The following is a 15,721-nucleotide window of genomic DNA, read 5'->3' on the forward strand; positions in this document are numbered from 1 at the left end:
CTTTTCAGTGATATGACAGCCATGCCACATTTAACAATAGTTTGGAGTCAGATGAAAGTACTTTCAGAATGTAATGTCTTGATGCTGTTACAGCTAACGACACTTATTTTTCTCAGCATTTGGTGGAGACTAATATAACAATGGCAATAATAACGAATGCTAATTTTATGATAATGCTTCAAATAGAGATGCCACTCACAAAATGTAAGTTGTATCTAGGAGTCAATTAAAAGTGTTCCCCACGACTGACAATTAACTCCATCTGACAAAAATACTCAATGACTTTAAAACAGGCTCATGTTGGCTGAATATGATGGGGGTGCCAATGCTCTATTGTCAAACTGAACAGCTAGATCTGTTTCTATGCTGTCAATTCTGACCTCCAGCTTCTGACACGCAAGGGACATAAGTTGAATCACAGTTCACACACCGTTTGGTTCACAGATTTATTCAAGTTGTAGTCTTAGCTCAGTGATGGCTGGTAACAAGAAAGGACAACGTTAGATGTAACTCAGCTGATATCAGTGAGTGCACCAGAGAAGGACTTCAGTATCTCCCAAAATGCAGTTATATTACAAAACAATTTAGAGAGTGTGGCCTTTATCAAATGATATATACACAAAATAAATAGAGCCTTAGCAGGATTTGGAAGTGTCTCTGTTGAAAAAGTTAGTAAAGAAGTACTTTAGCAACACAGAGTGGGACAGCTAGTGTAAATGTAACAATATGTTCCACAAGCGTTGGTAAAGAATTGGAGCTGGTGGTTTCCTGAGGAGTCCATGTGACGGGGTCTGAACAAACACACTACAACAGTAGCTTCTGACTGAAAGTTTCAACATAGTTCTACACATAGACAGGAGTTCAGAACTGGGACTAAAGTAACACACGTCTACTTAGGAGAATAAAGCTGGTGAGAGGTTGGAGTTTGAGATGTTTCTGATCAGGTGTTCCCGCTGCATGTTAGCATAGGAGCTACTTCCTGATAACATCTGGCTAAACATTGTTAATTCTTAGCTGTCTTTGGTTTAACATTTTATAAATCACATGTGATCTCATTTTCAGGTGAATGATGATACTAAACTCTGACTATCCTGGATCATGTACCCTACAGCAGGCTACACAATGCTGTAAGGTCAATGTTTTGTAACTCACAAGAGGACAATATTTTATCATCCTTTCTTTCACATTTTTCACCTTATAGAAAATCTCATTCCAGGAATTTCCAGGCTCCAATTCCCTTAAATCCAAGGACCCAAAACACCATAACAAGGCACTTTCCCAAGGCAGGTGGAGTGTGAAACGATGACACAATTGTGGGAGACATACAAATGTAAGCACTTGAAATGACCATAAATGTCTATTTGTAAAGCTTCCACCTGGGGAGCTGGCCCCCCGATGCCTCGCTGACCCCGTGCAGGTTCTGCTGCTGTGACATCACTCCTGCTAATATTACATCTGAGAAGCTTTGGGGAAGTGTTACTGTGGAGCCAGTTCTCCTCTGATGTGGTGCCAACATGTTCTGGTTCATTATGCAGCTGTGTTATCACAGAGCACTGTTGCTGTGGCTAATAGGTCAGACGTTGTATGAGAGTCTTGGAGTAACAGAGAAACAACATTATTTTGAAAATGCGAACAAGCGAAAGAGAAGAGCGAAGGTGTGGAGAGCCGTGATGCGTTCGGATGCGGTCAGCAGAGTGTCCTGTTGGCTTTAGAGCCGGTGATGTGTTCAGGGGTCTACAAAGGACACAGCGATGTATCGCACCCCACCAGTGGTGGGCAGGCCTTCGTGGTAGTGCGTGAGGCGGCCCGGGTGCATCAGGGTCCAGCCTTTACGAGTGGCCTCGATGGAGCAGTCGTAGCGGAGGAACCGGCAGCCTCCACCCTGCAGCACAACACACACATCAGCCTCTGCTCCTCAAACACACCGGGGGACTATTGAAACCCCTCCCCTTATTAGAGTTCATTTTGTACCGATTGAACAGCTTCAGCCTTTCACATGCAAGTACACTTACCAAAGTGCAAGAACTAAATGTCACTTATTTAGTGTAGAATAACTAAACAAACAATCACATCATACTGAATGGAATGTGCCAGCAATACGTACAGAAAATGGTTAGGGCCAAACGCTTTTTTCATTCTGACCCAAAGTTCATTCTTTTATTAAATTCGGAGATTGAAGTCAGAAATCTTAGAAAAATGATTAGAACAAGTTAGGTTTTAATTTTTTTATAATTCTGACTTTAATCTTAGAACTACAAAAAAATCACTTCTGGCTCAATCCAAATCAATTCAATTCAATTTGAGCCCTAATCTTCTTCCAGCTTTATATGTATGTGCAATTTGACTTCTTCTACAAAACATCAAATTGTACTTAAGAAATGTTAGGTTCAATCCTCACAAAGCCCACATATATAGGCATATATGTATATTTATCATCAGTTTCAGTCATAATGAATTAGCATTTGATTTGTCTAAATATGAATCCACATGATAATAGCATGAGCTAATGTCTGAGGGTTTAGTCCAGGTTAAAGAAACACCAGGGATGCAACAATAAAAACAAGGCCCCCAGGGGGCTTCATGCAACAACAACAACAGACTGACAGACAGGGAGCAGAGAAGAAGCAGAGAGAGAGAGAAGACCCGCCCCCCCCCCCCCCCCCCCCCCCACCCTCACATCCTCCAGCTGCTCCACATTTACCTGGTAGTCTACTTCCTTGTTGTTCAGGGCTATGTTAACAGTGAACGTGGAGGCGTCGTGGTGAGGCGCAAGCAGCGGCTGCTCGTCAGGTTTGTACCTCACCACGAAGTTCAGAGGGGTGGCGCACTGAGGGGAGAGGACACGTAAGGCAGCAGCAGCATACACACTATTCACTTCATCCATGGGTTAGAGTTACAGGTATATTTACTCAATTACTGTTGGGGGGTTTCTTTGAGAGTTTCTTCTTGCAGGGGTCTAGCTGCATTCACGTGATACACAGAGTGACATGATATGATATGTAGTGAGATGATATTATAACTCTGTCAAATGATCTTATGCACTTAGAATCATGTACATATATGATGTCTTGTACTCTGATTGGCTTTTCATCTGTTGAATTGTATTTGTTAGTCTTGTATGTGTGGCACAGAGACATAGGTTTGACATTCCAGAAGGGTAAAAGGTGGATTTGCAAATGGTTAAGGTTTGGGTGGAAAGTTTGAGATAATGTCTAAGATAATGAATGGGAAGGATGGGTTGGCTGCTTTCTTTCTTCTACATAGTGGGACTGTTAGCTGTGTGCGGGGTGCAGAACCTCTTCAACCTTTGAGGATGAAGTTGCTCTGTTCCAGCATTTGAGATCTATTTCAATTTAATTTGACTTTCATAATGACTTTATGAAATATAAGAATAGACACACTTGTTTAGGAATCATTGATCAGTTTCTCTTAAGGGAACAATCATTTCCCCTACATCTAGAGATCTTTCTATAGTAACGTCCCCTGCTAGCCTGCTCAGCTTTCGTCTGATTGGTCAGCCTACTCTGGAACACAACACAGTGCAGGGCCGTTTTACCGTGCGTCATGTGAAGGCAGCTTCAAGACAGAAGGGGTACACACTGTAAAGACCCCTGAGGCATGTGTCCTGTGATAATGAGCTATATAAATACAATTTGATTGATTGATTGACTCTACTTAAGTACTACTTGGAAGGGCTTGTTCTTTACTTGAGTATTTAACCACTACATTTGTTAATACCTTTAGTGACTTTGCAGATTTGGATTAATGATGAGAAATATAATCAACACTTAAATAAGGCTGTACTGTAATGTACTGTAAGCACTCTACTTATTACCATAGACATTTTAACTACTTATACTTTAGGTTTGTCTTTCTGTACCACTAAATACTTCTACTCCTCTACAATTCAAAGGAAAATATATTCAGATTTTACTTTACTACATTTATTTTTCATCTCTAGTTTTTAAGATTGTTTTAAATATGAAGTTCTGATGTGAATAACACTATACATGAATGAAGTACCAAAATCAATGGGTGACTGTATAGATTTTTGGAATGCAGTAATAGCACTTTAAAGTAAAGGATCTGAATCCTCCTTCCACGGGGGACATGATGCTGTGTCCAGCTCTTACCTTGGTGTAGTACCCAGGATACATCTTCTCTGTGATCGGTGCGATGTACTCCAGCAGGAATTTGTGCCACTCCTTTTCAAAGTTGATTTGGTTCATGTGGATATCTATCGTCGGCACGTTCTCATAGCCGCCCTGGATTCTGACGTCCTGAGAGAGAAGGAAATGAAAATAAAATAAGAGCCACCACATGACCTACAGCAAACACACATTATAGAGAATGGCTGCTCAATATGTCATCTCTTTATCAAATAAGAACTGACCAAGAAGCATGCAGAGCTTACATATTATATTCTCTATATTAATTACATTAATCATCCATTTCATTAATACATACATAATGAAATAGTTTAACTTATTATTATTTTTAATTCCATTATTCATTATTAATTGAAGTAATTTCAATATAATAAATGACATGATATTAATGTTATACCATTTTATATTTTACTGTTATCTAAAGGAGGCTCAAAGGAGGGAATGTATCACTATATCTGACACCCTTCAATAACGTACCGTATTGCCTCCTCCTGACCACTTCCCAAAATGCTCCATTTCTTCAACAATGTGATCACAGGCAACATTGGAGAAAATCGGGAACCAGTAGACATCGGGACAGGGCTGAGGGACAGAGGACACTGGTTACCACAGGACATGTTCACCACTGCTGCACTGACATCACAACATCTGTCCATGTCTTTTTATATGCAACTACTTTTATAAATGAGAAGCAGACACATGTGTTTTACTATATCATGTGTAACCATGGGATCCTGTAGCTGGTGGAGCACTCACAGTCTCGATCAGCTTGTCTCTCATGATGTAGGTGTAGTTCTCATGGATGTAGCGCTCCTGCCAGTCCTGAAGGAGACAAACACAGGGCACGAACTGAACCACTGCCACAAGCAGGGCCGCACCACTGATAGAAAAGTCAAAGGCGACCATGACTTTGGCTTCCCACAATGAAATGAAAGAACCATGGAGTGCGATATCAACGCTTAACTCTATTTCGATGCAAAGATGCTTAATAAGCAGGACTGTAGAACAATGTGGAAGTGAAATCGGAGCACTGTTGATTTAATACTGGGTTAAAAGCATTGGTACAATGTTATTTAACAACAGAATCCCCCTTGACAATAAAAGTCATCTTTATCTTTTTTGTATTTCTAGAAATTCATCATGAACATGCTTGTGGAGGAGAGTAAGTTTGAAATGACAAGTTTCACTTTGGGTCAAATTTGTAACGATACACTTCATGACATGACATTACAGGTACATTTAGCTTGATACTTGAATGCTTTAAGGCCCCCGCAATTGGCCCCCGGGCTTTAGTTAGGACACCCCAGGTTTATACACACAAGGACCTAATGAAGGCCAACCAAGAACCCCCCTCATAACATCTTATAATATGAACAGTCTCACCACTGGGTTTTCAAAGATCTGCCACAGGTCGTTATGGAGATGGCTGGTCTGGTAGGTCTCTGTTGACACGATGCGACCAAAAGTGTGCATGTTGGTCACAAACATGAAGACTCCCTGAGAGAAAGAAGAGCATCAGATCAGATATTTGACATCATGTTTTTTAATGAGATCTTAGACCAAACAGATGACAGAATAAGCAGAACATTTTGAACAAAGTGAAATGATGTAGTTCTTGCATACATGTACTACTACTGTTGTTAGTGTATAAATAATGTTGTCAGTGTCTCTCACGGACCTGCTTGCGGATGTTGTGGCAGAAGGCCATGTCGGGGTCTAAGATGTCTGAGTTGAACAGATGGAAGTCAGTGAGCTCAGACCGGAGCAGACTGGCCTTTACCAGGTACACACTGGACACATACGGGACATTCCACACACCCCTGGAAACAAGAACATTTTAGACGAAGTGCACAGCAACACCAAGATCTAACAGCAGGAACACACTGTGTTTCACTGAGAGAGAACCAGGCCTGAATGAGAGACAGCTTATAGAATATATGATATGCTATTTAAGTGCGTTTGCTGATGTCTTTATAAAGCTTAATGTTCATTTCTATAGAAGCACTACAGCAGAGCCTAAAAAACCCCCACCTCCTTTCATTTGAAATGCAAACAGGAAGTGTTGGATTAAACCAGGGGTGTCAAACTCAATTTCATCACGGGCCACATTCGCATAATGGTTGCATTCAAAGGGCCGGTTACTTTAAGACTAAATAAAAATACATGTATAAATATTTAATATATATAAAATAATGTATTATATTACATAATTCTTCTGCATTGGATTATTATCGGATAGGGTAATAACTTCATAATTAACTCGGTCTGAAAGCAGAAGTCTAGGGCAAATAATTGCAAGTCTCTTCAGTGAGAAAAAAAATGATTTTAAAAGACATTTTGAAAAGAAAAGTCAATTCTGAGAAAAGGGCAAATTCTGAGAAAAAAGGCATATTTAGAATAAAAAAAAAAAAAAAAGAGATGCATTGTGCTCCATGTCAACGTGCTTCTGTAAATCGCCATGTAACTGTATAACAAACATATTATATTATTTGCAAGCTCTTGTGGGGCCACATAAAATGAAGTCGCGGGCCGGATTTGGCCCCCGGGCCTTGAGTTTGACACCCCTGGATTAAACAGTAACTTTAAAAAAAGTGAAATTAGACAATTGGATATATTTAGAAAAGCCGTGAGCTATAATTACCAGTTAAATTACATATTCCTATTAAAAATAACCAAATGTGACATATACAGTATACCGGTATATCATTTATTCATTCAAAAAATGTTTAGGCATCACTACTGTTAGCTTTGATTTCATTTGGTGAAGCACTGCAGTTTTCTACAACGATATGTCAGCTCTATGTTCTATTCTATATCAAAGAACTAATTTTACAATCAAAAGAGATATTTAAGCATCTTACACTCTGCGTCCTTGCACTATGTCCACGTAGTCCTCAGACCTGGCGTAGTAGCCCTCTGCACTGAGGGCCCCCCAGAAGTTGCTCCACAGTCGGCCAGCGCGAGTTATCATCGGGGCCACAAAGGGACTAAAGAACAATTCAAGTGTTACGATATGAATACATCCAATCAAATACAAGTAATAGAAACGTGCAAATAAAAAAGAGATTTACTCTCCAAAGGCATCAGCTGGATCAGGATCATTGTTTACAGTTGAATATAAATAAAGTATACTTACAGGTTTTGTTCAATGAGAATTTTGAGTGTGTTTTCGTTCTTTAAGACCACTTCAATGTCCAAGGTGAAGAAATAGTCACAGCCCTCGTCTTTCCGGCACACATCGCTGGAAGGTAGAAGATAAATATGTTGCGTGAACACATACTCTGTCAGACACCACACGTTCCTGCAGTACTAACAGATCAATGTGCACATTCAAAATACAAAGATCACGTTCTGCCCAAAGGGGGGCGGTCAGTGAATGACTGCAGAGAGTTTTTAAATGTTTCTTTAAGATATAAATACTGAAAGGTGTGCATGGTAAACCAAGAACATATCAAACACACTGCAGAATCTGCATTCTGATTGGCTAGAGCACTTCTTTGTTGAAAATTCTGTGTAACGATTGGGCTGGAACTTGTGTGTTGTTAACCCTTTGTGAACTGGGATGCATATGCGCAAAAAAAACAAAACAATTAAAATTCGATATGAACTGAGGAGCCGCATCAGTCTGGGCAAAGAGCCGCATGTGGCTCGAGAGCCGCGGGTTGTCCAGTCCTGCTAGTCTAGATGATAGGAAAGGAGAATATGCTTTGCGGCTAACCCTGCTGGCAAATCCAAAAAGAGTGGCTCACTCTAAGTGCAGTTGGATCCTCTCAGCACAGCAGTCTCTTTCCCTAAGTCCTGATAATAGAGAAATACTCAAGATGTGTCATACAGCTGAATGTATGGAACTCACATGGCCAGGTTGCGGGAGGCAGCAGTGTCCACCTCCTCCTCAGGCCCGCTCACCCTGACATCCTGATAAAGGCTCCCATGATCCTTCAGGAAAAGGCTGACCTGACTCTCATGATGAGCTTCCTGGAGTGAGAGTAGAAATAAAACAGATATAAAAGGAAGTACAGGGAAGAAATCTGGGATATGTGGACTTCATTGTTAGCTACAGAAGAGATGTAACAATGACACTGTTTCGAGCAGGAAGTTAGGGTTAAGATGTATATGTCCTACCTGGTTGTGGATGAAGAGTTTCAGTCTGTTCTTGGGGTACTGGAGCTTCAGGAGGCGTTCAAAGAACACCGTAACAAAAGGGGTGGGCTTCTGAATGAAGATGCCGATAAGCACCAGTGGGTACTCGCTCTCCTGTTGGATATAAACAGAGAAAAGGCTTAATACGTCCATTTGGCCGCAGACAAAACAGCCTTTTGATTCAATGTGGCACATCTGGAACACACATGATATAATGAAGAAGCCTGTGGACTGACCTGAAGACCTTCCAGTGGGAGGAGCCTCTCATTACACGCTTTGCATCCCGTCTCAAACGTCCACATGTTGGGGATATAGTTCCCCAGGTAGTTGATCTGGAGCTGGAATAGAAATCACATCTCTATAAAACATCCATTATGTATTCGAAGAAAAAGAAAGTCATTTTGTTTTATTCTTGGCATAAGAATGACTGTGTTTGGTTGGCAGTGGTGTATGCGAACAAAGAGCACAGTCATTCACATCAAACAGAGATGTTGTCTTGTTCTGTGTGCAAAGCCGATATTTGCTATCCAGCTTTGTTTTGGTTGCTCATTCAGAAAGCTCAGGACACTAAAAGACCGGACAGTTCCAAATCAAATGGCTATAGACAAAGAACGTATCTGCGTGTTTAGGCTGAGAAGCACATTCCTATTCTTGTATGCTGAGACAAAGGGGGAAGTGAAGGAGGGGCAGCGGAAAAAATGTGCAATAAGATTTCAGTGGCAGGAAGTCAACAGTTTGATGGGGTGTTTATAGGTGTGTTTATCTGCTTTGAAGTGTTCTTTACTGACAGACTGCAGAATGAAATCATCATTCTTCCCTCTGGATGAAGTGATGAGTATGCATCTTCAAGTTTCCATCCTGCAGTGGTTCCATTCAAATCAATACATTTATCAAGTATTGTACTTAAGTAAGATAAGATAAGATAAGACTTTATTTGTCCCGAGGGAAATTGTTGTTCCAGAGTTACAAAGATACAATAAACACAGCAGCATAATAATAAAAGTAACAATTATAATAATAAAACGGTATACTAACAACGTAGTCAAAAGAGCAAATTAAACAACTGCAACAAACATATGGGTCAAATAACAGTATTGTAATAGTGTGAAAGTGGCAGATTGGTCATTTGCTAGTTAATACTGGTTCTTTACTTGATTATTTCCAAATTGATGATATTTTGTATTTCTACTTCACTACATTTTGGAGGAAAATAGTGTACTTTTTCTCCACTACATTTCTTTAACACTTGTACTTTTTCCCTTTAAAAACACCTGACATGGTGTATTATGTGTTGTGGTACTGTACTGCTCATATACCCAGTATGTATGTATTTACAACATTTGAAAGCTCTGAAATGTATTTCTAAGCGATACAAATACAATAATATAAAATTCTATTACAACATAATACTTTGAAAAGAGTCATAGTGCATCATGGGTACTTTTGATACCCTAGGTACAGCTAAGTACAGCTGATACAGTATATTAGCTGATTGCTGATAATACTTCTGTTCTTCTACTAAGGTAGCATTTTGAATTCAGGACCTTTACTTGTAATGGGGAATTTTCAGACCAAAATATCTCTACTTTTACTTCAGTAAAGGATCTTAGTACTTCTACTTAGGAAGAGTGTGATGTGTCAGACTCTGCTGGCTGAAGACACCTGCAATGGGGGTTAACCTCACTGGGCTGCTGTATTTATCAGGTGAGGGTCCCGGTGTTGGACAGGTCCATATTTACAGTCTGTGGTCAGTACCTTGGTTGGTCCGTTCCCATGGACGACCACAGGCAGGGTGTCATACAGAACATTCCTGGCACGTACACGTCCATCCTCAAACTTCAGCACCACCTCATCTGGAAACACACACACACACGGACACGCACACGCACGCACACACACGTTTTTTATTCTGCATTTCGGGCAAAGATCACATTGTAGTGGTCAACAACACTATGTGTGTTTGAGTAAGTAATTACGTAGAACAATTACAAGGTCAGCAAGTTCTGTAATTAAGAGGCAACACACTGTCATTGTCTGTAAGGCTGGCAGTTAACTGTTTTATTTTCAGATATAATCTTGGATTATGAAAACCAGATAATGCAGATAAAACGATTATTGTGTTTCAATCCATTTCACAATGATGTTTCACTGTTTCAATGTTTATTTATATAGCCCAATATCACAAATGTTACATTTGTCTCAGTGGACTTCACAGTTTGTACAGAATATCAGTATGACAATACGACACCCTCTGTCCTTAGACCCTCACATCGTACAAGGAAAAACTTCCAGAGAAAACCCACAGTTTAAAGGGAAAAATGGGAGAAAGCTCAGGGAGAGCAACAGAGGAGGGATCCCTCTCCCAGGACGGACAGACGTGCAATAGATGCCGTGTGTAAATTGAAAAGATAATACATTTGCAACATAGGTAGTCCAAATGTTTGGAAATGCATGTGTGTATAATAGGAAGATGAATCCACGAGGATATCCATCCAGGACTTATGATCCAGGACCACAGCCACGACTCAAGATCCAGGACTCGCGATCCATGACACAGGACCGCAGGATCATCCATGACTCCGGATCCCGGCGTATATAGAGACCAAAAAGAAAGAAATGTGGGGAAGCTGGGTTAATCGGAACATGAGAGTACACAGGTATAGACAGAGAGAAGGAAGAAGTAAGATGTCCCCCGACAAACTAAGCCTATATCAGCAAAACTAGGGGCTGAATCTAATCAGCCCTAACTATAAGCTTTATCAAAAAGGAAGGTCTTAAGCGCACTCTTAAAAACGGATAGGGTGTCTGCCGCCCGAACACAAACTGGAAGCTGATTCCACAAAAGTGGAGCTTGATAAGAAAAGGCTCTGGTTCCCATTGTACTTTTAGAGACTCTAGGAACAACCAACAACCCTGCATTCTTGGAACGCAATGCCCTAGTAGGACAATAGGGTATAATGAGTTCTTTAAGGTAAGATGGCGCCTGCCCATTAAGGGCTTTGTAGGCGAGAAGAAGAATTTTAAATTCTATCCTGTGTTCTATAGGGAGCCAGTGTAAGGCAGCCAGAACAGGAGTAATGTAGTCCCTTTTCCTAACTCTGGTTAGTATACGAGCTGCAGCATTTTGAATCAGCTGAAGCAACTTGTGTCACGATTCTCATGTTATGTCACGTTTATAGTTTTGTAGGTTTGGGTGTTTTTGCTGTTTTCCATGTCATATTTTCCTTTGGGTTATTGTCTGGTCCTTTTCCCTGTATTTTCCTATTGTCATTAGTTTCCCTGGTGTGTCTAATTGTCTGATTATGTTCACCTGGGCCCCTGTGTTTTCTCCTCCCTCCTCACCTGTGTCTTGTTGTGTGATTGAGTCTTGTGTGTATTTAAGTTCTGGGTTGTCTGTCTGTCTTGGTCGGTTCGTCTTGTTCCCTGACTAGTTCTGCGGTGAGTGTTCTGTTTTGTCATTGTACACATATATCATAGCCTTGAAATAAAGGAAGTTTCAGTTTATATCTGCATTTGGGTCCTGCTTGTTTCACAAACCGTGACAACTTGACTGACTTCTTTGTACACCCTGATAATAAGGAGTTACAATAATCCAGCCTTGAAGTAACAAATGCATGGACTAGTTTCTCTGCATCGTTTTGAGGCAAGATATGCCTGATTTTTGCAATGTTACGTCGATGGAAGTAGGCGGTCCTTGAAATTGATTTTATGTGGGTGTTAAAGGATAAATCCTGATCAAATATAACACCAAGATTCCTTACAGTCTCACTGGAGGCCAAATTAATGCCATCCATAGTTAGTATATCTTTAGATAATTTTTTTCGTAGATTCTTCGGGCCAAGTACAATAACTTCAGTTTTGGTCGTGTTTAACATCAAAAATTGAAGGTCATCCACGTTTTTAAGTCCTTGAGGCAGTCTTGAATTTTATTTAGATGATTAATTTCATAAGGCTTGATTGATAAATATAGTTGAGTATTATCCGCATAACAATGAAAGTTTACAGAATGATTCCTTATAATATTGCCTAACGGAAGCATATATAGTGTGAACAAAATAGGTCCAAGCACTGAGCCCTGTGGCACTCCATGGCTAACTTTGGTTTGCATGGAAGATTCATCGTTGACACGTACAAACTGAGAGCGTTCAGATAGATAGGACCTAAACCAGCCTAAAGCAGTTCCCTGTATGCCAACTAAGTGCTCTAGTCTTTGCAATAGGATATCATGGTCAATAGTATCAAATGCAGCACTAAGATCAAGCAAGACAAGAATAGAGACAAGTCCCTTGTCTGAGGCTATTAGAATGTCATTTGTGACTTTAACCAGAGCTGTCTCTGTGCTATGTTGTGTTCTAAAGCCAGACTGAAAATCTTCAAATAAATCATAGTTTTTTAAGTAATCACACAGCTGTTTTGCGACTGCTTTCTCAAGAATTTTTGAGAGGAACGGAAGATTAGAAATAGTTCTATAGTTGGCTAAAACCTCTGGATCGAGGTTGTGCTTTTTAAGAAGCGGTTTTATCACTGCTACTTTGAATGATTGTGGAACATAGCCTGATAATAAAGACATATTCATAATATTTAATAAAGAAGTGCTAATTAATGGAAAAACTTATTTTAACAGCTTAGTTGGAATCGGGTCTAAGATACACGTTGATGGTTTAGAAGAGAGAATCATTTAATTTAATTGTTCAAAGTTTATGGCTGAAAAGCATTCTAGTTTACTATCTAATGTAATATTAGAACTTAGGTTTCCGGGAGCTGTTGATAACACTATACTGGTCAAAGGCAAGAGGTCATTAATTTTGTTTCTAAGAGTAACAATTTTATCGTTAAAAAAGCACATAAAATCATTACTACTGAGTGCTATGGGAATAGAAGGCTCAGTCGAGCTGTGGCTCTCTGTCAGCCTGGCTACAGTGCTGAAAAGAAATCTTGCATTATTCTTATTCTCATCTATTAATGAAGAGTAGTAGGCTGCTCTCGCTTTACGCAGTGCTTTCTTATATTCATTGAGAGTAATATGCCAAATTAAACGAGATTCTTCAAGTTTAGTGGAACGCCATATCCTTTCAAGTTGTCTCGACTTTTGCTTTATTTTGCGGGTTTCGGCATTATGCCATGGAGCTAATCTATGTTTTATTTTCTTCTTTTTCAAAGGAGCAACAGTCTAATTTTATTCGCAGCGCATCTGTAGCACTATCAACAACATGATCAATTTGGGGTGGTGTACATTTTGTATAAGTTTCCTCCCTTACATTCAGACATGCTATCGAGTTAAGTATTGGTGGAATCTCTTCCTTAAATTTGGCTATAGCACTAACAGATAGCCAAAAGCTCCTGCAGCAGAAACCTAATGCTTTGTAGTCTAGTAACAGTACTTCAAAAGTTACTAAGAAATGGTCGGATAAAGCAGGATTATGCGGTTCGACATGTTTGTGTTTAGTCTGTTCCTCTTTTACCATGTCATCATCATTAATATCTAAATAACTTGTGCATTTGTGATAACATTATTTACAAGAGCACAACATTAGATCCAGCCTTCATTTTGCTCTTACGATGCACCTGATTGATTCATTTCACTTGAAATGTACAACATGTTATTTCCTAAATTCCAGATCTTTTTAAAGTCAAATATGCATTACCTCCTCCTGATTGTGACTTTTTCCATAATTAAGTTGCGATAACATAAAAAGGTATGAGCTTCTGTCTTCTTTTTTTGGGGAAAAACATTGATAAGACACTTCAACATATTCTTCCTTATGAAGATGACAAAATGTCAATGTAAACATTTTGTCTCTAATTACATAATGCTTTGTCATTACATGTGTTGCTGGAAGTAGGGTTGCATATCGTTGACTTTTTTACGATACCGATACCGATACTCAACCGATACATATCGTGATACTTTAACGTTGCATAAGGGAAAAATGAATGAATCCTCCCGCAATTACTCCCATGAAGCGCTTTATGATATAGTTAACATGATAAATGAATATTAAATTCAATTGTGGGACTTGGACCTTTTAGTACTGAACAAACAATGAAACACACGTTATCTAGGAAGAAAACAGATTCTGCAATATAATTTATAACAACCATCAGGCAGGAATAGTACATCTTGGTAATGCAAAAAGAAAATGGCACCAGTATAATCAATATTCAACCTGAGATTCACTGACCAGAGAACACATAAAGGATCATGACATCTCGGCATTGCACATAAAACAAATGGCATCATTCAAATCAACATTTGCCTGATGAAAGAAAGCAAATCCCATCACAGTTCAGTTTTGTGCATTCATCTTCAAGAAGATGAGCATATCTGCTCTCTGGATCCAAGCGGGCCCTTTCACAGCATAGGATATCACCTGCTGAACTGAGCACTCTCTCGCTTGGCACGCTGCTTACCTGAACACAAAGGTACTTGGTTGCTTTACGAGACAGCATTGGTTGGAGGTTGGATGTGTTGCCACCTTTCCCAGAAATAAACTTCTTGCAGTGGTTACAGACCCCAACATGCAGACTGGCAGTGGTTACAGACCCCACCATGCAGACTGGCAGTGGTTACAGACCCCACCATTCAGACTGGCAGTCATATGCAGCCACACTTTAGATTTTCTAATGTGACTTGTTTGCGGAGTTTCAAGGTGAAATTGACATCGTAATTCCAACGGTTTGGGCGCGAATTTAAGGATATTACGCCTCACTTTTATAAAAATTAAAAAGTATCGAAAACCGGATCTGATTTCGGTACGGTATACTGTAGCCGCCAGTAACCGGTAATACCGGGAACCGGTATGCACCCCTAGCTGGAAGGCCTGTCAATCAGGATGGATGAGCCGGGGATTATGTTGTCTACATGATGTATGATCTGTAATATGATCTGTAATTGGAGAAGGAAGTCATATAAAAACTACAATATATTTAAAACGCACCTCTCACATAATTTTCTTCATTTGTAATTATAGATCTCTCTCTGTGTATGTCCAATGTATGAGTCATCAAAAAGAGACAGAGCCAGCAGCTGTTAAAAGAAGAGTTTATAGAGGGGGTTTCGGGAGCCATGCCCGTAGAGTCGTAGACTATGATGCTGTCACATCCATCTCTCAGTGAACTAACACATTCCTTCATGGCCTCAGAGAGGAGAAATGCTGCACACAATGCAGAGGGCTCAGCTCCTGCCCAAACGTGCAGCTCCGCCTGAACGACAGCAACCGTAAACCCCTCAGCTCTGGACCCTTAAGTATATTAAACAAGGTTTATTAGAAGATATGTGAGGTATTGTGTTTGCATTTAGCAGGGCTTTAAAGATCCGACAGAGAAAGAAGCACAGCAAGGAGCTGGAGAAAAAGAGTTTTCTAAAAGAGTTGAATGGTGATGTCTTTTCAAAAGCATTGAAAGGAAATGTC

At 39.9% G+C, this 15,721-nt stretch overlaps 1 protein-coding gene across 1 annotated transcript in view; it reads right to left on the reverse strand.

Annotated features, from left to right (window-relative positions):
* Nucleotides 1–432: 432 nt before the first annotated feature.
* The window catches only part of plod1a (procollagen-lysine, 2-oxoglutarate 5-dioxygenase 1a), a 35,681-nt gene continuing 20,392 nt past the window's right edge, over nucleotides 433–15,721 (reverse strand). The window contains exons 7-19 of the mRNA XM_079674123.1: nucleotides 10,065–10,162; nucleotides 8,546–8,647; nucleotides 8,292–8,423; nucleotides 8,023–8,144; nucleotides 7,306–7,410; nucleotides 7,031–7,156; nucleotides 5,848–5,989; nucleotides 5,553–5,666; nucleotides 4,926–4,991; nucleotides 4,647–4,751; nucleotides 4,134–4,280; nucleotides 2,702–2,827; nucleotides 433–1,882 (exon numbers count right to left, since the gene is read on the reverse strand). Coding sequence (XP_079530249.1) covers nucleotides 1,727–1,882; nucleotides 2,702–2,827; nucleotides 4,134–4,280; nucleotides 4,647–4,751; nucleotides 4,926–4,991; nucleotides 5,553–5,666; nucleotides 5,848–5,989; nucleotides 7,031–7,156; nucleotides 7,306–7,410; nucleotides 8,023–8,144; nucleotides 8,292–8,423; nucleotides 8,546–8,647; nucleotides 10,065–10,162 — 1,541 coding nt within the window. The 3' untranslated portion in view covers nucleotides 433–1,726. The remainder of the gene's footprint in view (nucleotides 1,883–2,701; nucleotides 2,828–4,133; nucleotides 4,281–4,646; nucleotides 4,752–4,925; nucleotides 4,992–5,552; nucleotides 5,667–5,847; nucleotides 5,990–7,030; nucleotides 7,157–7,305; nucleotides 7,411–8,022; nucleotides 8,145–8,291; nucleotides 8,424–8,545; nucleotides 8,648–10,064; nucleotides 10,163–15,721) is intronic.

The sequence above is a fragment of the Notothenia rossii genome, assembly GCF_949606895.1.
Source record: "Notothenia rossii genome assembly, chromosome: 4".
In the NCBI taxonomy this organism is placed as follows: Eukaryota; Metazoa; Chordata; class Actinopteri; order Perciformes; family Nototheniidae; genus Notothenia; species Notothenia rossii.